Genomic DNA, 23933 nt, shown 5'->3' with positions numbered 1-23933 from the left:
CTGCTAAAATGCTGCAAGCATTTATATTAAATATAATTTAATAATAATAAATAATTGTTAATTTGGCACATTAGGAACAAAGATGTAATATATTGCAGCTTGCCAGTTCTTAGGTACCTGCATTAGTTTTCTTTTTTCATGCAGTTTTTCCCATTATTACTACCTGGTGATCCTGCCAGTAACAAACTTCCTCTCCTAGGGTGACAACGCTCACTCACTATACTATTCATGGAAGGGCAGTGTCATAGAAAATACAAGTAGTATATGGATGTGTCCCCTGCACTCCTAACAGCGATTGGACCTGAACAACCATGGTGCCCGCAGTGATAGTCAGGGATGGTGCCGTGTGTATCAAACTTGTAGAAGATGGACATCGCCAGTACTCAAGTAGTCGCATTTAATCCTCATGCTTATTTATTGAAGTGAAACCTCACAAACATGATATAGCTAACATTTCCGGGCCACACAGGGTCCCTTCATCAGGGCAACATAGTGACACCTATGTCACTATGTTGCCCTGATGAAGGGACCCTGTGTAGTCCTGAAACGTTGGCTATATAATTTTTGTGACATTTAACTTCAATAAATAAGCATGAGGATTATATGCTACTATTTGAGTGCTGGCGATCTTCATATTCCTCATAGAAAATACATACTGTAATACTGCAATGTAATACTGCATTATGGCCACCAGATGGCGATGAGGAGCATAGGGAATAAGAATTTATTTTCTATGCTCAATCTAGTGGTCATATTACAATAACACATTACATTCAACCTGAAAAAAGAAATGTATTTATTTTATATGCTCCTCAGCTCCATCTAGTGGCCATATTACAATGACACATTACATTCAACCTGAAAAATAAATGTATTTATTTTATATGCTCCTTAGCTCCATCTAGTGGCCATCATGCAGTATAACATCAAATTACATTCAACCTGAAAATAAAATATGCTATGAACTCTGGTTTTGCCTTTATGTTTACAGAATGAGCATTCACAGATATGTAAAGTGATACATAAAGGCTGAGACTATACTAGCAATACGTTTCTTGTGACTACTGAAGCCAGGACTCCAGACCTGTAATAAAGGAATGGTAACCACTTAATTTCAGGAATGTATTTTGATGTCACTGGACTGCAGAGCTCATCATCACAACACTCTGTTGAAATCTTTCAGCCACATACTTTTTTTTTTATATATATACAATGTTAGGAAGGGTTAAAACGTTTTTTCTTGCTGACTATGTTCCTTTTGATTAGACTCCATGTCCTGTTTACAACACCGGAAGTCACCCAAATAGGACAAAGACAGCAAGAAAAACCTGATAGTGGTTTTCACACTTTTCCACTCTATTAAAAAAAAAATGTTTTTGCTTTTGAGATTTAGTCTTCCAATACTATTCCATGCTCACATTTATTTATATAGTGCCGACGATTGAAGCAGTGCTTTACACATCAGTCCCTGCCCATGAGGAGCTTACAATCTATGGTCCCTATCTCACATACCTACAAGGACCGATTTAGAAAGTAGCCAATTAACCTTCCAGCATGTCTTTGGAGTGTGGGTAGAAACCTGAGGAAACTCACACAAGCACAGGGAGGACATGCAAACACCTTGCAGATAGTGACCTGACCAGGATTCAATCCAGGAACCCAAGTACTGCAAGGCAGAAGTGTTAACCACTAAGCCACTGTGCTGCCCATTTCCAATCATCTATCCATTTATCAATGAGATGCTGATATCAATACATGAGCAATGTCCTGTACAGCCATGTGTATTTCACTGGTTCTCCTGTATGTTAATAAAGACAAGTCTTTTTATATTTTTTTGTTACTGTACAATTACAAGTTGATTTCTTTATAGCCCAGTAAACACTAAACATGTAAAGGCTCAAAAAATATGTTTCATTTCAGACCAGATTTCTTTTTTTTCCCGGATTTCGGATCCGACTTATCATTTGGTTCATTATTCGAATTTCAAATTGATTTAGAATTTTTGGGTTTTGGCTCAGATTGATCTGAACTTTTTGTTTTTTTGGTTCGACTCGATTCTATTTTTTTGTTTTTTCGGTTCAGATAAATCCACATTTTTCGGCTTTGGTTCGGATTCATTCAGATGGGGTTCTTTCATTAAAAATGATTCGAATAAATGTTTTTGGTCAATTAGTTCTGTACTGGTCATCTTAGTCTGTACTAGTCCTCTCAGTCTGTACTGGTCCTCTTAGTCCATACTGGTCCTCTTAGTCCATACTGGTCCTCTTAGTCCATACTGGTCCTCATAGTCCATACTAGTCCTCATAGTCCATACTGGTCCTCATAGTCCATACTGGTCCTCATAGTCCATACTGGTCATCTTAGTCTGTACTAGTCCTCTCAGTCTGTACTGGTCCTCTTAGTCCATACTGGTCCTCTTAGTCCATACTGGTCCTCATAGTCCATACTGATCCTCATAGTCCATACTGGTCATCTTATTCTGTACTAGTCCTCATAGACCCCGTTCACATTGAGCGATTTATCGCGCGGTAATACCCGCGATATCGCGGCAAATTACCGCACGATATCGCGCTCCAATGCAATCCAATGGGGCAAAGGGTCCTGCTGTCGCGGGTCGTGTGTCGCTACAGCAGGACCCTTTTTGGAGCGGATCTAGCCGCGATTCAAGCTTGCTCAATGCAAGCTTGAACACGACATCGCACGGCAAATTTCGCGATGTCGCGCAATATGCAAATCGTGCGACAAACGCGCGATTTGCATATCGCGCAGTGGGAACGGGGCCTCAGTCTGTACTCATCATCTTAGTCCGTACTGGTCCTCTTAGTCTGTACTGGTACTCTTAGTCTGTACTGGTCATCTTAGTCCGTTCAGGTCCTCTTGGTCCATAATAGTCATCTTAGTCCATACCGGTCATTTTACTCCGTACTGGTCATTTTATTCCATACTGGTCATTTTATTCCATACTGGTTATCTTAGTCCGTACTGGTCATCTTAGTCCGTACTGGTCATCATAGTCCATACTGGTCATCTTTGTCCATACTGGTCATCTTTGTCCATACTGGTCATCTTTGTCCATACTGGTCATCTTTGTCCATACTGGTCATCTTAGTCTATACTGGTCATCATAGTCCGTACTGGTCATCTTTGTCCGTACTAGTCATCTTTGTCCATACTGGTCATCATAGTCCATACTGGTCATCTTTGTCCATACTGGTCATCTTTGTCCATACTGGTCATCTTTGTCCATACTGGTCATCTTTGTCCATACTGGTCATCATAGTCCATACTGGTCATCATAGTCCATACTGGTCCTCTTTGTCCGTACTGGTCATCTTTGTCCGTACTAGTCATCTTTGTCCATACTGGTCATCTTTGTCCGTACTAGTCAACTTTGTCTGTACTGGTCAACTTTGTACGTATTGGTCATTTTAGTCTATAATGGTCCTCTTATTCTGTACAGATCCTCTTATTCTGTACAGGTCCTCTTAGTCCATTCTGGTCATCTTAGTCCTTACTGGTCATAAGCATTGGATATTTAGAAATTCAGACGAAATTCGGGGGGGGGGAAATTTTATTTGTTAAAATTTGGATGCATCTGAAAGTTTGGATACATTTGAATTTGAGGTTAAATATACCCGAAACTCAGATCAATTAGAATTCGGAAATTTAGATGAATCTGAATGTCCAAATTTAAATACATTTTTCAGAATTTCAATCCATAACGAAATGAAACTTACATGTCTAGTAAACAAGTCTAGCTGAAATTTAACCCCTTCCCGACCGATTATGGGATTGTTCTGTCACGGTCTTTCAGTTCCTTAATGACCAGTGACGGAATAATCCCATAATGCAGTACAATGAGAGCAGGTCCGTGGAGGGACCAGCCGCTCATTGAGTTAATGCTGTTGTTGGGTCCCTCAATGTTTGAGGCAGACCCTCAACAGTAATTTAGGAGGTCCAAGAACTGTGATGCAGTGATCACAGAGCTGTGACAGCCACTTAGTCGGCGTGCAGCTCATTGTGTTGTGGAGCTGCAAGAAGGTTCAGTGTATTACAAAAGTGAAACTAAGTATCTCTGTGAAGAATACAGTATCTCCTCAGAATACTTAGTATCCAAAGCCCCTGTAAATAAAAAAAGTAACCCTTTAGTGCTCCCTAGTTATAAAAAAAAAACAATTGAAAACAGATGTTTACAATTTTTAACATTTTTAAAACATTTTTAAAAAGGAAAAAAGTTTAAAAAGTCAAAAAATTAAAATAAATACCTTAAATTATATAAAAAATATAATGGGGAGGAGGCTATTAAAAGATAGGAGACAAACACACCACATTCTAAAATTGTTCCACACTAACATTGTATTTCACTCCTTGTATTTCGTGACCTATAACCCTCAAAATAAAGTGAAATCCCAGACATATGCTATACCCTATAAATCAGGACAAATAAAACAATTTATTATGAACTACTTTTTGTTAGCTACACTAATTATTTACACATTATTATTGCCAAAACTGTGAAAATGTTTTTTTGTTTTTAAATGTATTCTATTTTTTTTATTTAAAAAATAAGAATTTCTAGATGCATATGTCACATCAAATTAAAAGCCCATTTTGTCATTTAAAAACGGTATATAACATGTGTAGGTGCAATGAATGAGGAAGATGAAAATTATGGTTAAACAAACACATAGCAAAAATGACAAAATTGCTCCAGTCACCGGGAACGAAAACATTTTCTGAAGCTGTGTCACTAAGGGGTTAAAGGGCACGTCCTCAGTGAAGGCTGTGTAGCTCTTGAAGAAAGTATGTGTGGCCAGCATATATTTTGTTCTAATATAAGGTCATCAGGACAGAAAATCTGAATTTCCCAAGAAGGGAAGGCACATCAATAAAAATCTGAAATAGGTTCTAACTCTTCCTTCTTCTATCCAAATGTAGAACATGTTGGTCCAGAAGTACCAGCCGGTTTTAGAGGTTAGACAAAACACAGGGAGCAGGAAACCTTAAAGTGTAAATGTATATGATTGCTTGGCGATATTATTATTATTTATTTTTTTTGGCATATGAGACTGTGCATGTCTCTTGTGCTAAAAAGCTCCTTTCACTCGCTCCTAGCAATTTTCAAGTGTAAACACTTCCTGAGGAGCATGTGCAGTGTACACCCCCGGCTCCCAGGAACCATGTAACTCCTGCACCCATGCCTCAGTTGCATCAGAGGCAGCCACCCAATGGATGGAGATGAGTGACGTGAGACATGGACGACACTTAGGAGAAGATGGTTGTGCCAGTGGGCAGAGCAGCGAGGGACAGCTTTGATTTGTGAGGTAAGCACAGTTCTGCTTTACCTTTCTAAAAGCCTTATTGTTCTTTTCTCTTTGTTAGCATGCTAGCACCACCTCAAATTCCTATTCCCTGGCAGAATACTGAAGATGAGAACCACAACCACTGCTCCAATCAGCAAGGCTCATGGTCCATACTGTGCTTCAATCAGCAATACTCATGCTCCATACTGTGCTTTACTCTGCAATGCTCATGCTCCATGCTGTGTTCCAATCGGCAATGCTCATGCTCTGTACTGTGATTTACTCTGCAATGCTTATGCTCCATAATGTGATTTATTCTTCAATGCTCATGGTCTATACTGTGCTCCAATCAGCAATGCTCATGCTCCATGCTGTGCTCCAATCAGCAATACTCATGCTCTATACTGTGCTTTACTCTGCAATGCTTATGCTCCATAATGTGATTTATTCTGCAATGCTCAAGGTCCATACTGTGCTCCAATCAGCCATGCTCGTGCGCCATACTATGCTCCAATCGGCAATGCTCATGCTCCATACTGATTGGAGCACAGTTGTCATTACTGTGTAGCGGGAGTGTTGGACCAATGGAGATAGACTGCTCTCACACAGCCGCCCTCATCAAGTGGAGTTTGGGTTGGAAATGAAGCACTAATAAAATAAAAATAAAAACAGTAAGACTTTTAGAAAGTGAACTTTTCCTGCTTCTGAGCTTTGTCTAACCTAAAAAACTGAAGGATACAATTGGGCTTTAAGCTCAGTGGACATGTGAAGTTACCAGCAATGTTACTTTGGACAAAGTCCCTATTTTTTCTTTGCACTGCTTGTAACCTCAATATTTTTTTCCTCTCTCGTGCTCCTCTAATGCTCGTGTTTTTCCTCTCACAGGTCAATGCAGTGTAGAAACCGTAAGGGTCTGGCAGTAGGATGTCTAATTGTTATCTCTACCGTGTCTGGCGTAATCGCACTCATACTCAGCCTGGTGGACATCCAAACTGTGTATCAGCCATCACCTAACAAGGTAAGAGGACTCACCAGGGAAGACAAAGGAGTGACAGCTAAACATGGCATAAGAAATAAAGGCAGATCATAAAACAATTCACCAGAAAAGGTGATAAAGTAGATATGAATCCAGTACAATAAGGAATTGTGACAGACGGATGGTCCGTCATTGTATAAAGATGGAGATAATAAGGAGAAGAGCATGTTTCAGCAATGAAAAGATCCATAAACATATGTGAGACTGATTGGAGATGGATGGGTGTTGCCCACAAAAGAAAGTATCCTCCATTCAGTCAGTGCCCTCTCCTCAGGAGTCCGATTGACTTTAGGAGCAATGTATGTGCAGATAAGCAAGGAGCACTTGTCCAGGCCTACATAACACTACAGACAAGGACTGTGACCCAACCAACACCTCAAAGAAATTCAGTCTGGGCTGAAGCAGACCAGATAGCCAGGAGGGTGAAAATTTACTTTGTATCTGTGAAGTTAATCCTGTTGTTAAGTAGGAAGCCGTAAAACGGTTGGTGAGTGGTCTTACAGGAAGGCTCTCCTTACAGACTTTTTAGTGGTTTTGCATATATTTACTTTATTTATTATGGTCATTATGGTTATTATTGCATTGGACAGGTGGAGCTCTCATCTACATCTTACATCTCCCAGGTTCTTAGCTGCTGTGCTAAAAAGAAATCTGTTTACAGAGCTCAATAGCTCAAGCTGAAATTTACACACAAAGTAAGAGCAGTGACGTTGCCTCCTTTCTTCCCCTCCATCCTGCTCCACCTTAGGTTTCAATCAAAGATGACCTGCAAGGGGACAGCTAGAGAGCCTATCCTCCAGTTACAGCTCTGGGCACTAGCTCAGGGCCCATTGTTGGCTTTACAAATCGGTAAGAGAGAGGCACTGTGAATATGTAATGACCCTCTATGCTGCATCGAGCCATATTTTGGTCAAATAAACAAATATAAACATAGCAGTATATACTAGGACATAGAAAAGCTTTATTTTGAAAAGTTATATTGAGACTTCCAAGAATAACATTATAATTTAGAAATAACTGGTTAAAGCCAATACAGATTATGTACATAAGTAGTTTTCTGGGAGTTAAAGCCAATGATTATTTCGGATCAATACGGTTTATCAGGTAGAAGGGTGTAGTAAAGCTTTATTAGTGATATTTTATCCAAGCCGCTGTTGATCAGGGACAAAGTAACTGTACTAACCCCTATAGGAATAATCTACAAATGAGTAATGGAAATATGGTACAGAACAAATATAAAATGTGAGCTCATAAAATACACATTAGATAAATCAACATGGCAAATACCAGCAATACCAAATCATTCAGAATAAAAAGTACCCCTTTCTTTTCATGAATAAAACCAAATAATCACCAAAAAGGCAACTCATTGGCTCATGTTGGGCAGGGGCCACAGGTGTGCCAGACTGTACCAGGTTGCAGCATCCATTGTAAGTGGTTTTATCAGCATTGAAATAGCTTCAAAACCTTTTGACTTTTATATCACTGTAAGCAGGAAGAAGTGCCTGCAAATATAATAAATAGATATTACTGCCGAGCGCTATCATGCATGCATAAATACACATTAGACATAGCCACAGTGTGTGGCTAAACATTAATGAATATTGATGATGATGATAATAATTATATTATGTACATGTATTACAATACAAACAGTACAATAATTACTGTGAATACTATATATTAAAGTAAACGGTCCCCATGCAGATCATGTAGATATGTATATCTATGAAAACATGAAATTATCACAATGGTTTGCCTCAGATATTTGATGGTGACATCATTTTATTGCAGCTCTAATCTGGTTTTATGATATTATGCAAGAACGTGACTTAAAGCTATGAGGACATTTATGTACCTATAAATAATTTTTAGGAGCTCATATCATTTTTGAGGTTATTGCTGTGTGTAATTTATAATATACCGAAAGCTATAAGAGTAAGAATAAATCTCCATATAAAATACAGCCAGGAAAATATAGAAAAGTAAGCAAGTAAAAAAGGTGAAAGTCATGTCAGATGTAACCTTTAAAACAATGTTACAAAACTCACCAAGCACGCACATGGAAAATACATTATGCATTGACTTTAAGGACCCTGTTAGATTTTTAAAAATGCACGGAGAAGCACAAGAAAATCAAGTATTTTAAATGCTTACTGTAAGTGTTTTTCCTTTTCATAAATTATTTTTCATTTACCTGCAATGTGCTCTTGAACGTTCTAGAAAACTGACTACTACAGAAAGAGTCAATTTCCTAGGCTAGCACTGCCCCCTTCCTCCTTGCATGCCATAGCTCTTTCCTCTATCTTCTGGGGAGTGTCTAAGTACTTTCTGTGCTGGCGCAGCTCCTCTGCCTGTCCTCTCTTGGGGGGAAACAAAAAGGAATACTATAGTGTGTCACTTTAGGTGACAGCTCCAAGTTTGCTGGGGCTGCTGACGTCACATCAAAGATGGCGGCGCCCCGCAGAAGTCTCAGGGCTATTAGATGCCTACACAAAGGAAGGCTTTACAGGTACATAACATGAACTACATTCAATGCACATTTAATTTTAGGAAGATTTTTTTGTTGAATGGTCTGATAACACTGTCTCCTTAGCAAAATGCCTTTTTTAACCCATGAATAAAAACATGACATGTCACAATATGCAGCAACACCATAAAAAGGTAAACTTTTATTACTGAAAAGAAGACATTCATCGCCTGAGGTTTAGAGGTTGTTTTTAAGAGAAGCCTTAGTGTCCTCTCCACCACTGATCAGTCACTAGCACTGTACATTGTAACATCCTGGCAGCTCACAAGGTGACTGAGAGCAGCAGGAAGAAGGAGCTTAGACACAGGGCCGGTGCAAAGATTTTTGCCTACACAGGCGAAGGTTTTTGCGCCCCTGCAGTAATAGAGTTACAATTATCCCCTGCTAACATGAATGGGTTAAATGATCCATAGTACAACTCGACCCGGGCGGCACCTCTGGCAGTCGCCGGCCAGCTAAATTAGGACCCCACCTGGAGCTCCTCCCACCGGACCAGCGCTGAATCGCCGCTGCTCTCCCGCACAGCTGACTACAACCTCACCAGCGAGGCACCTTCATCGAGCAGTAAGTGAGGGCAGGGGGGGTCCCTAATAAGAACTAATAAGTATTAGCAGGTGATAATTGTACAATTATCCTCTGCTAATATGAATGGATTAAATGATCCATAGTACATAATATGTACATAACTTGTAGTTGTACCATGGATCTTTTAACCCATTCATGTTAGCTGAGGATAATTGTAAATCTATTGCCTGCAGTGTATGCTCTATATGTAGTACATAGTACATGTACGTTACACACGTCCACTGCACTACAGCAATAGATTTACAATTATCCCCCTGCTAACATGAATAGGTTAAAAGATCCATAGTACATAACATGTAGTTGTACTATGGATCATTTAACCCATTCATGTTAGCAGGGGATAATTGTAACTCTAGCAGGGGATAATTGTAACTCTACAAAACATAGCGCAAGCATCGGGGCATTTTGACAAGTACAAGTACTTGTCAAAATGCCCTGTTTTTTCCGCCCTCACCCTGCAGCGCCCTCAGGCGGCTGCTTGACTTGCCTTGCGGTAGCGCCGGGCCTGCTTAGACAGCATACACAGTCCAGCGTTTCTCAATCTTTTTACAGTCACGCACACCTTTAAGTATGCAAAATCTCCAGGCACCCCAGTCTTAAACGTTAAAAAACCTAATGTATTAAAAAAAAAAAAGTGTGGGACCCCCACCATACCAAACCCTTATCCTAGATAGGAGTCTGGTATGGATTTTTAGGCACCATTCACACCAAGGCAGATTCGTTTTTGCACGTTTGTAAATGAGGGCTCAGCGTTCTTTTTTTTGCACATTTATGCGTGTTTGGCACATGTACTAAAGCAGAGACACCGGCACTCCAAATTTGCAAAATACGTCTATTTATTGACGTGCATCGTGGTAAAAAACAACAAATGTTTCGGGGTCACAAAGGATCCCCTTCATCAGGTAAAACAGTGTGTAAAACATATGTTGTATGTTGTACACAGTGTGTAAAACATATGTTGTATTGAGAATCTTAGTAAATCTAAGATCTTAGACGGCTTAAAGAATATCAGATTGTCTTCTACATTCTGCACCGAGGTTCGGTCGATGTTAAATTTTAGCCAGAGTTTTGTTGGCCGCAGTGGCGGGCAGAAGGGCTCTGTGGCTCAGACCGTGGGTGGCAGATCCCACATCCAAGCAGGGATGTTGTAATTCCATTTGGGGGTTATTTGCTACTCTGCAACAAACTAGACATCACAACAGCTAAGGCCACTGGAGGTAAGGCATACGGGGCAGTCTCTCTTCCCCAGAAGAGGTTCCGGGCACAAAGCTCTATCGTACCTTCTACTGTTAGTGTCTCATTGTCTTCAGATTGTCGGGTCCATGATGTCAATGATTCCTGCAGCCCAGTGGGCCCAATGGCGAACTTGTTTCTTTCAGACCGGGTTCTTGCGGCAGTGGAAGCCAGAAAGTCTCGACCACCTCATTTGGATCTCTCCCCAATGCGGAGCAGCCTGGGGTGGTGGTTCATGGACTGCAACTGACTAGGCTGTCAGTCTCTCCTCCTTACCACGTGGACCGTGAATTCCTCAGATGCAAGAGAATGGGGTTGGGGTGCCGTCTGTCTGAGCGAGGGTGCTCAGGGTCACTGGTCCTTTCCTGTAGTGGGGGTTTGTCTCCAATGTCCTCGAGCTGAAGGCATTGTTTCAGGCGCTATTGGCCTTCCAGCGATTTATCCTGGGGAAGTCAGTTTTGATGAAAATCGACAATACCTCAGCGATGGCTTGTATCAGGAGACAAGGGGGTGCACGCAGTCGTGCCCTGCTGGAAGAAGTCTCTCCTATTATTACCTGGGCTCAGATCCATCTTCACTTATTGGCAGTGTACCTGTCGGGTCCCCTCAATCACCAAGCAGATTATCTATCCAGAGTTCCTCTGGACAACGACGAGTGGTGTCTCCTCGATTAAGTATTTCAGGACACGGTGTCCTGGGGCTTAGCTCCAGAAGTAGACCTATTTTTGTCCCGAACAAACACCGAAGTCGTGAAGTTTTTCTCGAAGTTTCCATGTGTACAAGCGGTGGCGACGGATGCCCTGACAGCAGAGTGGACATTCGGACGGCTTGCGCCTTCCTGCCAGTGCCTTTTTCATACTACAATTTCTGAGGAGACTCTGGAGAGAATAGGTGGCTGTCCTGGCAGTGATTCCGAACCGGCCCAAGGGGCCTTGGTATCCTCTACTCCGCCTGATTGGTATCCAGCCTCCACTATTCTTACCGCCATCGACCGATCTTCTTTCACGGTCCGATCCTTCACCCAGCACCTGTGAAACTTTGCCTAGCAGCATGGATATTGGGGCGGAGACTTCTCACATTGGGTTGCTCAGATAGGGTAGTCAATACTCTTCTTCATCCTAGGAAGCCCAGTACTACTCGTCCTCGCATTAAACGCTGCCTTTCTAGTTCCTATCACCTCCACCAGACGGGTTTTGGAGTTTGCCGCTCTTGAGTTTAAAAAACACTTCTTCACTTTCCTGGCAGATGGAGTGATTCTAGTTCCCATGCTGAGGTTCATTCCCAAGGTTGTGACTGACTTCCACATACACCAAGAAATTGTATTACCAACCTTCAAGTCGGATGATGGGGGCCAGATTAGCCGCTTGGACGTAGGTAATATGCTAAAGGCGTATATTTTGGCCACGGAAGAGCTCAGGTCTACGGGTCATCTCTATCGTTACAGCAGGTGCCAGGAAGGATGCTACAGCATCCAGTAGGCTCATAGCATCCTTGATAGGGAAGGCGATGTCGTTAGCATATGAAGCCGAGCACATAACTGTCCCAAGTGGGGTGTCTGCTCATTTCCACTAGGAGTCTGGCCACATCATGGGCTGCACCCAATCGTGTTTCCTTAGAGACTGTGTGTAAAGCGGCAACATGGTCTTCTCCGCACACGTTCATGACACACTACTGTGTAGATCCAGCTGCCTTAACTAAAGTTGAATTCGGCCGTAGGGTTATTTCTTCTACCATGAGTTGTGATTTAAAAATGTTCAAGCATACCCACCCCTGTTTTTGGCTAGTTAATTCCCATTCGTGTGCTGCCATGGAGCTGACAGGAAAACAGGAAAATTGGATTTCATACTTACCGTAATTTTCCTTTCCTGTCCAGCTCCATGGCAGCACAAGGCCCACCCGTATAGTAGTCGAGTTACTGAACGGCAAGCCAGGGGACTCTTTCAGCTTTTATGAGTTACGATCCTGATTAGGGGAGGAGGGAGGTATTAACCCATTCGTGTGCTGCCATGGAGCTGGACAGGAAAGGAAAATTACGTTAAGTATGAAATACAAGTTTCCTGTTTTGTTGAATCCTACCAAAAATCGTCCAGACTTAATTTCTGGTGGAATTAACTCTGGAAGATTCACTTTAACCAGTAAAATATTCCAATTACTAGAGTGCAATGAAAATGCTTTCTGGGATCAGTATACAATTGTTCACTGGAAATCACACTTCTTTTATCATTCAAAGCATTTCCTCTCAAGCGTTTCCTGCGAGTGATACATCAAGTTCCAGTACTATGCACCATGCATAGATGTCTCGATTTGTCAATCAAAAGAAATGGTGTTGGGGATACTAAAGGGCAGAATGCAAAATCTCACTGGTTTAACCTGTTCAAAGCTACTCCGCAATTCACCAATCTCCCACAGCTCCCGAAATCCTTAATTGTTCCTTTGAAGCTCAGGTTCTTTTTTTGTCATCGCCATACACCAGACAGTGTGTAATAGCTGACTGTGGTAGGAAGTGAAAGTATCAAATTGATGGTGTTGGAGGTAGCATATGAAAGTGTACTGCGGGGAAGATATCCACGAGGGTAACGGTCTTACATCAACAATAGGTCATAATATGGGACAGTAAAAATGTTTTAGATTGGCTGGACACCTGTGCTTTCCCATGGATACTAAAAGCCTATAATTTACGGTGTTAAGAGGACCACTGGCATAGATTTAGGAGGGTCTCAAAGCTGGGGACTGCAGAGGAAGTGGAAACACACTCAAAGCCTCTCTATCATGTAATATTGTGACATACAAACACTGAATCAGTAGATCAGCTCTGGTATCATTCTGTGAAAGTACTGATATATTTTACTGCAGCAGCTCTCAGCATAGGATGAAAATGGGGTTAAATAGTGTTAGTGATTAGTTAAACCAGTATCCGCTTTCTCATGTGCAGGCCAGGGACTGATACGGTGGGTGTCCTTGGCTACACTCACGCACTTCCAGTGGCTGATCTCCCCTCCAATTACTGAACCTGGAAGTGAAGAGGATTTCGGCACTTCCGGTTTCAGACTGTCGTAAACATATGAACAAATATTGTGCAACATGAAACATTGCAACTAGCATGTTTTTCTTCTACAGGGGCCTTTGCTTTTAGAAAATATATAATTGGGCAATGTTAAACAATTTTCAGCAACAAATTCAGATTTTTACATGTGTGTGCAAAAAATTAACAATTGCTCGTTAACAAATTGTTTAAGTGTTAGGTTAGTGTTGGGAAGCCAATTTTTTGGGGTTAATGCCCAACTCTAGCAAAAACATTTTTTCTTGTTAGCATGGGCAAGGGGAGATTTTACCTTATATCTATCCTGGTGACCACACAGGAAGTAAAAGAAAATCCCATTAATAGCTACAGAAACAGCAGTTTAAACCTGGCAGAGGTTGTAAACATTCCATACTCCATACAGAAAAACAAAAAAAAGATTTGTACTTCAAGGTTTTAGGAAGTAGAGGAGAGGATAAATGGTAAAGTGAATATGTATTTGGGCATACTAGATGAAGTGACAGGTTTGTGTGTTGCAATTTGTTAGGCAAAGCTCTGACTAGTGGTGACTGAGACTCCAATTGTGGGGAGGCAGTGGAAGGGTGACATATTTCGGGTATATTTTTTACGTGTGCTGACGGAGGTGTGTATAAACAGTAAGGACACACTCCTTATGCTCCAGTAAACTGATCCGGTTAATTTGTCCAGTGTTGTTACAGTACACGTCCACTTTAAGGGCTCACTTGAAAGGGTTTGGTTAAAGTTAGTTTGGGATAAAATAGAGAGGGATTAGAATACCTATTGGGTTTTTATTGTTGTGTGTCCCCATTAGGAAGATTCTCCATCTCTATTTGTCCTGGTGAATGTTATCACTGAGAGTGAAAGAAAATCTCAAATTATGGGATGTCACCAGAAGAATAGATAGGAAATCTTTCAATGGGAACACTAGTTCTGATAACTACCAGGGATTCAACTCTCTATTCTGAGAGATTTCCTCTCGCCGTAGGAAAATTTGCGCAATTGGCAGATGGCAAAAAAAGCTGACAAATGTTTTAACCAAGTCTGCAAATAATGATTATTTTCATAATCGATTAGTTGTCCAATTTGTTTTTTTTTAGTAATCGATTAATCGGATAAAACATGATTAAATACCATCCTTAACTTAAAATAAAATACACAAATGCAGTGTTACAAACATAAAGTTTACTTCAGAATTAAACTGCATGCACAATTTTTTGCAATCACACCGCACTAGAACGTACAGCAATGCGCGTTTGGGGTGCCATTGAAATTAATTGCACTGCAATGCACCTCCTGCAGCAGAATTTGTGGGGCAGAAAACTGAAAATTACTTTTTCCCACTTTTTTTTTTTTTAAATAATTGGTGGTTGGGCAGCTTTATGACTTTTTAAATGTTTTTTTTTACTATTTTTTAAAACTATTTTTTAATTTTCCTTTTAATAGAAATAAATAAATAAATAAGACACTTTACTGTTAGGGGCTTTGGCAATAGCTCGCAATATACTGAGCTTTGGGTCACGGGAGGAGGTTAGTATATGTCCTCCCGTGACCCTAAAGAGAACTATGGGGAAAACACTTACCCCATAATTCTCTTTTAAGTTTAAATATTAAACTAGTCATACATGTGTCAAAGTTCGGTAAACTTGACTTGAACTACTTTCTATCCATCTGTAGTGACCAATAAGTAATTGCCAAAAACGAAGCAATCCACCACCCACAAGTTCTATGGACCACCAGAATTCAGTCCATTGTGATGTCAAAACTGGGCAATAAATTGACAGTTTTAATAGAGTTCATTGAAAAATTAAGCTAAAATTTTATAAACAGCTAATTTTTCCACCACCACATTGAAATGGGTCAATTTTGATCCCATTTTAGGTCTTCAAAAGCCTTTCGGCAAAACATTATGTTGAAAGTTGAGTTGCTCAATTAAATTGCAATGTGTATGGTTAGCGTTAAGGTGAAGGTTACATGTTATGGTCACGTTAAGGCTAGTCGCAGACATTAGACCAGTGGTTCTCAACCTGTGTAACCTCCGGACCCATATTTGTCCTTGGTCATTAAGTCGTGACCCAAATCGCACTGCAATGGACAGCATTAGGGTACCACACATTCCGGTGCAGGCGTACAAACTGTGGGAGGTACAATTCAAATGAATGGCAACGTAACACACCTCCCACACCAGAATGCACGGTAGGAGTGATTAACACACAATACCAGTGTGAACGGGCCCTAAAAACACTGACAGACACACACAACCACAGACACAATCTCACACACTCGGACATTCTTACACATACACAATCCAAAACATTTTTTTTAACAAATCTTACGAAGAAAATCTTACCTTACGAAAACTGGAGTGAATCCTCAGCCTGGGATCCAGTGTGGGCTCCTGTGCTGTGACGGAGCTTTATCCATATGTGCATTGCTTGTACAACTCTCTTGCACGCCCTGTGAAGGTACTGAGAGTCAGAATGTGATGTCTCTCTCGTCCAGGCACCTCTATAAGACACATGCGGGAGCTGTAAGAAATGCACGTATGGATGGAGCTCCCTCACGGCCATAGCCCTAGCCCATTCCACCTCAAGCTGACACTCGGAGCCAGGCAGCATATTTTGAATGGCTGCTCGGCGTGATAACTGACATTGCTGCACTAGGGGGAGGCTGAAGAACCTCTTGCATAAAAAAGTGGAAGGCATGTCGTGACCCACTGAACACATGGCCATGACCCACTTTTGGGTCACGACCCACCAGTTGAGAACCAGGGCATTAGACAGTTCCCACAAGATTTAGATGCCTTTGCTCTCAGTGACATTTCGAACTTTTCTATGTTATAGTCAGTGCTGCATAACTGTCCAGTTTGTATGGTTTTCTGGTAGACTAAGCGGTGTTCTTCTTTGTTACAGTACGGCTTAGTGTTTGACGCTGGGTCATCCCACACCTCACTCTACGTCTATCAGTGGCCGGCACACAAGGAGAATGACACAGGGATTGTCTCTCAGATCCACATTTGTGAGGTTCCAGGTGCGTCCTTTACATTTTACTTAAATGGACTTCGTCCAAAAGCAACAGGTTTCATTTTACAGGTATAAACTTCACAGGAGAGACTTCCTCTACTTACCTCTCATGCACTTCCCCACCACCCTGATCCATTGCTAGACAGCAAAGGATTCCTAGTTAATTGCTAACAGGAAAAAAACTTGCTGACTAGCCACTAAAATGGAGAAGGCAGAAGGGTTGCCATGTTTTCCTCCCATATCTGGAAGAACGGGGTATGTACAGTGGCCTGGCAGCTGACAGGACAGCGGAGAAGATAAGTATTGGATGCTCAAATCTCCTCCTGAAAGCACAAAGTATGGGTCCACTTTATTCATTGTGTTTACCATTGGTTCAAGATTGTATCTGAGTTTTAAACTCTCCTCACTTCTACACATGGCAGGAAGCACTTAGAAAGATATTAAGTATTACTCAATACACAGCGTAAGGAGCAAAGCACTGAGGGGTCAATTTGAATGGAGAGCAGATTCCGCTATCCGCTTTCTGCCAGAAACCATAGTTTTACTCCATACCACTATGGCCTGCAATTTACGTAAGTCAAAAAAAGTCATATACTTGCCAAATTCCAGGTAGTCAAGAGTAAAAAGTATCGTTGAATATCCTCCATAGGTTTTTAAAGTTAGTCCATCCAAAAGTGATATTTTATTGTTGGAGGATGCTGAAGTATTGAACAACCTGACAGTTACTTCTATCTCTTGGTAACTCTGTTGACAAGATGTCTATGCTGAGTTCTTGGGTCTGCACTTAATAATAAAGGCAAAAGGTGCAGCTGCCCCTGGCCCACCACTCCATCTATAGCGTAGCTCAGTAAGCACTCCCCCACCACAGACCCCCACTCACTGCTCAATGAGGTTCTCTTAAGCCAAGGTAGGTTTAAAGACAGCAAATGTTTATTCATTGGTAATTTGGTGTGGTCCCAGTAGGGACCCTCTCATAATTATATTGCCCCGTGTCCTTTCAAAAACTTTGGACTCACAATCAGAGCGGCACCTTCAGCATACAGGGAAGAGAAGTCCTCCCATACCCACACTAGGCTCTGTGTCATGTTTGCAAGAGCCAGAGGAAGCATGGGAGGACTTCATAGCTTGGTGGGCACTGCTATGAGTCTGAAGTATGGCAGGGGGACATGCAGCATTTAACGCATATCTAAATATAAAACCAAATGTAATGCATTGCAGCTTTCCACTTTTAGATTTGGTAGCTGCATTAGCTTTTCTTTGCTACATATTTAGCAAGTACAGAAAATACCTACTGATCTTGCCAGAAACACTGTGTATTGTCACTTCTTGTGAGCTAAAAAGAAAGCACAAAGAACCTTATTTTTATTTTATAAAATACCAGTCCCATCAATCCACCATGTAATGGAGTTAAATAAAGGCAGACAAGTTTAGAGTCTAGCCTTTGTGACAACCGTGGCTGCTCCCATAGATACAATGGAGAAATGAGTGTAGACATAAAGGGACAGGAAGTGTGTTATTTGTAGTATTACCGGGTGAAAATAAAGGGATAAAAGCCTGGAAAAAAACCTAATGTAGACACTTCATCTAAGGACTGGTAAACTGCAATATATGGCATTTTTGGTTTGGAGTTTATTTGTCCTTTAAGTAAGTAAAAAACTACAATACCACAAATTTTAGGTCTATTAAAATTCCTCAAGCTCATCACTTGTGTTAAACTTTAAGTTTATTTATATTTGCGCACTCTGTGTGTGTGTGTGTGTGTGTGTGTGTGTAGAACCCCGGCCTTCTTCTATTGTCCATAACATAGATGGATGTGGTTCTGTAGCCCTCAGAGCTAACTAGGAGGGCTTGGAAGAATCTGTGGCAGGTTCTTGTTATTGAGAGGGGTCTGTTGGGCCCATAATGCCTAATCTGCCTCCACGCCATGCAGATCGCTACACTGGCCTCTGCTGCTGGGATTTGGAGGCTGAAAATTCCCTTGCAGTGGTCCTGTCAAATACAGCAGAGCCACATTTATCGGGGGAAAGCACTCAATATTCTGTTATGTCTCGCTGTCCATTACACTGTATACTCTTGACCACCCTATTCTGAGTGTTGTGCTTTATGTTACCTTGTGTACTCTGTCTGGACCATTTTCTGTATGCTGAGCTGTACAATATACTCTTTATGCTGTACATTACCTTACCCTGTACATTGGGCTGTACATTACATTATCTTGACAACCTCAATCTTTATGTTGTGCTGTATGCAAATAACAAAGAGAATTACATGGATGGGGCCCTCTCATCAAGGTTTGCCTGTGCCTACCAATATCTTAAAGTGGCCTTGATCTGCACATTTGCTGTGACCATTTTGATGGGTCTCCAGCCTCTCTGCTGGATTTTGTATTCATTTTATATTATGATGAATATAACAGGAGGATCTGGAACACACAAATGTGGGCAAGAACACTCCAAGGTGGACAAAAACAGAGCCAGAAATGATGGCAGGGAGATCTCATTATGGGAGCATCCGAAACATTGCAGGCGCCAGAAGCCGACTTAGTGAACTAGGCTTTACCTATAAATACATTTTGACTTTATGGAAGTATAGCGTCCATCACCCTTTGTGATGTGACTACCATGCATTTAGCAAAAGCCAGGGCTGTAGACAGCCTGGCTGGATTTGTAGTAGCAATTACATGGTTACTCCCAGGTGTCTAACCTTGTCTGTACCCCCCTGGGCAGAGTGAGACTCTGTCATATTGGTGGACAGCCAATAGGAGACACTGTAATATGTGTACAGTACAGCAGCCAACCACTGGGCTTGTCTCAACCAGTGGTGCCTGCTGGGAGAGTGTACATATATGAGTGGGAGCTGCCATGTGCACTCTCTCTCGCCTGGACCAGCCATGGATTAGGGCTGCGTCCTGTTCAGCCTGTCCCCCAGGCTAGGCCGAGGCCTGGAGGTGGGCAGTGGCTGAAGTGAGGGAAGATGTTCCCCTGAGGCTTCCTACATGGAGGAGGCCTGAGAGGTGGAGAGAAGAAAAGAACCAGGACTAGTACAGGCTCTTGGAGTGCCCTGGATCTATGTGGACTCCAGAGCATGGTCAGTGTTTCTTTATTGGATTGTGGATATGCTTTCCCACTGTTACAAGATCCGGTGAGTCTGGAGCTGAGGGTGGTTACCCCTAGACACCTAGAACCCCTATACCCTCTCTCCCTAATCAGAAGTTCAATAAATTGTTCAACTAGCATCATATCACTCAAGTGGACATCAATTTATGGGCATCAGAAGAGGGCGGTTAGTGCTAATGGGTGCAGCTGGGAATCAACCCCTAGACCGACTAGATGTGGACCAGGCAAACAGCGGCTCCTTGCGGTGAGTTATCGCTACAGGAGACTGACTCTTTATGGAGTATACAGCGGTATACATAATAGAATGCTAGAATAATAATAAAAATATGCTATGTCTGTGTTGGAAATTTCCCCTCACTTTCTATATTGAACGACTTTGTAACCCAGACAGGACCCGGTATGTGGCCATCTAATCTAAAGGAGATTGTACAGAGATTGTGCAATCACATTGTATAGCGTATGGCCAGCTTTAGAGAAAAGTTAGCTTCCTTATCTGCAGCCTTCTGGCTCTACATATTCAGCATATTAAAGCCAGAGGGTAAGAATGACACCCATGCACCTAGCATATGCAGAAAGAAAAGCCAGCAATGTCAGCCTCCATATGCTTGTGTGCTGCAATGTAAATTGCCCAACAACAAGAAGACATATCTGTAGTCACCCCAATGATGCCACCATCATAATTCATTTGTAAGAATGCGTAGTAAGGGTTTACTGCAGGTAAAAGGAAGTCTTTTAATTGTTTGTAATAAAACACATCTTTATATATCAGGATGAGAACAGCTCAATAAAAAAAAGACTTCTTTTTAACCCTTCTTGTGCTGGATTGCCTTTGATGACATGCGGGGGTTTCCACTTCCCATAACAGCAATAAACATTTATCTCAAAACCCGCTGCATTGCTACATTTTATAATGTCACCTAAAGAATTCATCTATCATATGGAATGTTCCAATCTATGTGTTGTATGAGATAAGCAGATAACAAGTCTAACAAGTCATTCATTATAAGGATAAAACTTCTTCTGAAGAGGTACCCATGATGAGTTATTTTCCTATAAATAAAGGATCAGCATGACCCATAGCGATAATTTAGTTATAGGTAGAGTCAGCCACAGGTCCTAATGGACATTCCGTCTCTTTGTAGGATTGCAGGCAGACAGCTTCTTCATTAGTGTTTGCCAACCACCAGTGCTAGCATAGGCAGTGGGCAATTGAGGCAGTGGGCAATGCATGATATTAGGTGAGCAGTGTGGTGTGTTTCTGGGATGAGCAGAGCAATAGGAGGCATTTATCCTTTTTGATCCTGAGTTCTCTAGGCGTATTGACCTTTATTAAAGTCAGTTTCTGTTTCCTATATGGAACAGATGTCAGATACTGCTTTTATATCTGTTTGTTCATATACCTTGCATATCTATAGAAGCAAATATTAACTGTGTGTTCTCAGTGGAGATAACTAATGGAAACTGAGCAGATTAGGTAGGTCTTTTGTTGTGCGATGGTTGTAATGTGATTAAAAGTTCGTACGACCTGCCCATCATGGAGAGGCAGATCGTACTTGCGATCATCGCAAGTCCTTCCCGCTGAGGGGAGGGCTTGCAGATGATTGCAATGGTGAGCGGGCAGTGTGCGCTTGCGCACCTTGGGCCGTGCAACTTTCGTCTTGCGATCGCGCTATCTACGATTTTCGGCGGGTTTTCTAGCGTGCTCGTTATACGTAAATTGTACGTCCGCACAGCAAATGCGGTCGCATGCTGCCCATACACCTTACGATTATCGTACGATCGTGGGATCACCCGCGATTATCATACGATAATTGACAGGTGTATGGGCAGCTTAACAGATATCACAAAAAAATTGCAATGGTACATTTAACAGACCAAAGGGAGCAAATAGGAGAGGTTCATTCAGCCCACCGCTCAGCACAGGCCGTGCACACCATGTTCACGTAGGATAGGAATTAGGCAACAAGAAGAAACTCCAAAGAAGAATTTTTAAAACGAGACAAAGTTAATTTTTTACTCAGAATAATGTCATAATTTGTTCCTACTGACTTTTGCTATAGTCATAGTTAATAAGTAAAGCCTCTCAGAATTCTTGGTTTTGGTCTAGACAAGGCCTAAAACTACCCCTAAACAAACTACCCCTTCTCGCAGGCAACCATTTTGCCACACGGGAGGTAAAAAAAAAAATCCTTGGATCGATTTAAAATACATTCAGTAACTCTGAATATTATTAGCTGCAAGAAAATCATCCTTTTTTAAAATACATTTTTTGCCATTACTACCTCATGCAGTACATTTCCACAGCTGTATCACTCTTCGCCCTCATGCACACTAGAATCGGCCGTCATGTACAGCTCTGTGCACGGCCGTATTGTGCAGCTCCCGGGAAAGACAGGTGCTGTGTGTGATTAGTACGCAGCCCCTGTCCTTCTCTATGGGAGGACGCGGCCATACGCCGCCCTACGCTCACCCGCCCTGCACGTCTGTGCGGGTGAGCGTACTTGTATCCTGTCTGCGTCCGAGCCGACAATCACACACAGCACCTGTCCTTCCCAGGAGCTGCCCAATACGGCCGTGCACGCAGCGTGGAGCTGTACGTGCCGGCCGATTCTAGTGTGAATGAGGGCTTACTGTTAAGAATCCCTTCCTGAAGTAAAATCTTCTTCTATGCACAGTCGATGGATGGCCTCTTACCTATTGTACTGGTACTGTACATTTGCCAAATCTTCATACTGATCTTGGGTAACATTTAAAAGATAAAGCTCAACTAAACTTTCAGTTGAAATCAGCTAAATACATTTCATGTGCATTAAATACTGTGTTAAGACAGCCAACTCATTCTGCAAGAGCAGAAGAGCCAAAACCCCATTGGACCCTTTTTTTCGGGAACTCAACTCATGGCAATGCACTTTTGCACAGTATTGTTGCTTTAATACAGAAACAGGGATCACACTAAAACTGTAAGTCCAGTTTACTTTTTTAGTACATGTAAATATATTTTGTGTGTGCAATAGTTATAAAATGTTTTCACTTACAGTTGTGCTGCTAACGGCAAGATAAACACATTCAAATAATTAGTGAGTTTAACTTATTATTAGCAGTACAACTATGAGTACAAAAACTGAAATTTGCTAATACCATGGTGCACTATTGTTCAATGGCACTCGGTTGTCTGATGGTTGCAAAAATGGCACTCGGTGTGTAAAAGGTTGCTGACCCCTGCTTTAGCACATTAGGATCCCATTCAAATGGAATTCTTCCGCAGTGCAGCATTGCAAGTAACACATTACCATGTGCATTATGGGGCAATGCAAAAACATGAACCCCTTCTTAGAGTTCACTTTCTTTAGAAATCAGCCTGAGTAGAAAAGCCTGCCCTCTGCCAGCTTGCTGCAGAGAAGAACCCTCACTCTCTGTGTGGAAGCAGTGGTTTCTCTGTAGAGGTCTGACACCCCTCTGCAGAGTCAGAGCTCTAAATAGCAGGGAACGTGAGCCTTACTGATTGCAGAGCTATAGTTTCTCTTTCATCAACTTTCATTTCTTGATGAAAGTATGCCTAAAGCTTTCCTCTGATAACTGTGCCAGATCAACACTGTTAATCAATAATGTTTAAAGGTCTGGGAAAGGCAAATATTGACAGGGCAGGCTAAATCGGGATGGCTGCCAGGCCTTCTGTAAACCTCCTGCGTATGAGATAAGTGCCCTGGGCATGCAGCAGAGGCCGTCACTACCTACACTTAGGAGTTATCCCCCGGATTCCCTCTATTCTGTTTACATACATTCTATTCCTGGTCATAGTTCTGCCGGCTGTAAATATGACACGGATAGCTGCAATGTTCACTGATAAGACACAATCATTACCAGATTTTATAAAATATGTGGCAATTATATATGATCAGTGCAGGTAACTGCACTGTAAGGCTTCATTCCACGGGGCGTACACAGTGGTGGAGATGCATCCTGTCTGCGTCCAAGCGTGGACACCCGGACCAGCACGGATATGCAGTTCAGGTGTGTGTGTGACGGCGTACGGAAAAGTAATGGCGCCATTTGCAGCTATAAGGGAACGA

At 41.8% G+C, this 23933-nt stretch overlaps 1 protein-coding gene across 1 annotated transcript in view; it reads left to right on the top strand.

Annotated features, from left to right (window-relative positions):
- Window positions 1-23933, top strand: part of LOC108787250 (ectonucleoside triphosphate diphosphohydrolase 8-like) — a 56623-nt gene that overhangs the window by 3466 nt on the left and 29224 nt on the right. The window contains exons 2-3 of the mRNA XM_018556747.1: window positions 6189-6321; window positions 16637-16754. Coding sequence (XP_018412249.1) covers window positions 6193-6321; window positions 16637-16754 — 247 coding nt within the window. The 5' untranslated portion in view covers window positions 6189-6192. The remainder of the gene's footprint in view (window positions 1-6188; window positions 6322-16636; window positions 16755-23933) is intronic.

This window comes from Nanorana parkeri, unplaced genomic scaffold, assembly GCF_000935625.1.
Source record: "Nanorana parkeri isolate BGI_ZX_2015 unplaced genomic scaffold, ASM93562v1 scaffold251, whole genome shotgun sequence".
Classification (NCBI taxonomy): domain Eukaryota; kingdom Metazoa; phylum Chordata; class Amphibia; order Anura; family Dicroglossidae; genus Nanorana; species Nanorana parkeri.
This window is presented reverse-complemented; position numbering and strand designations above follow the sequence as displayed.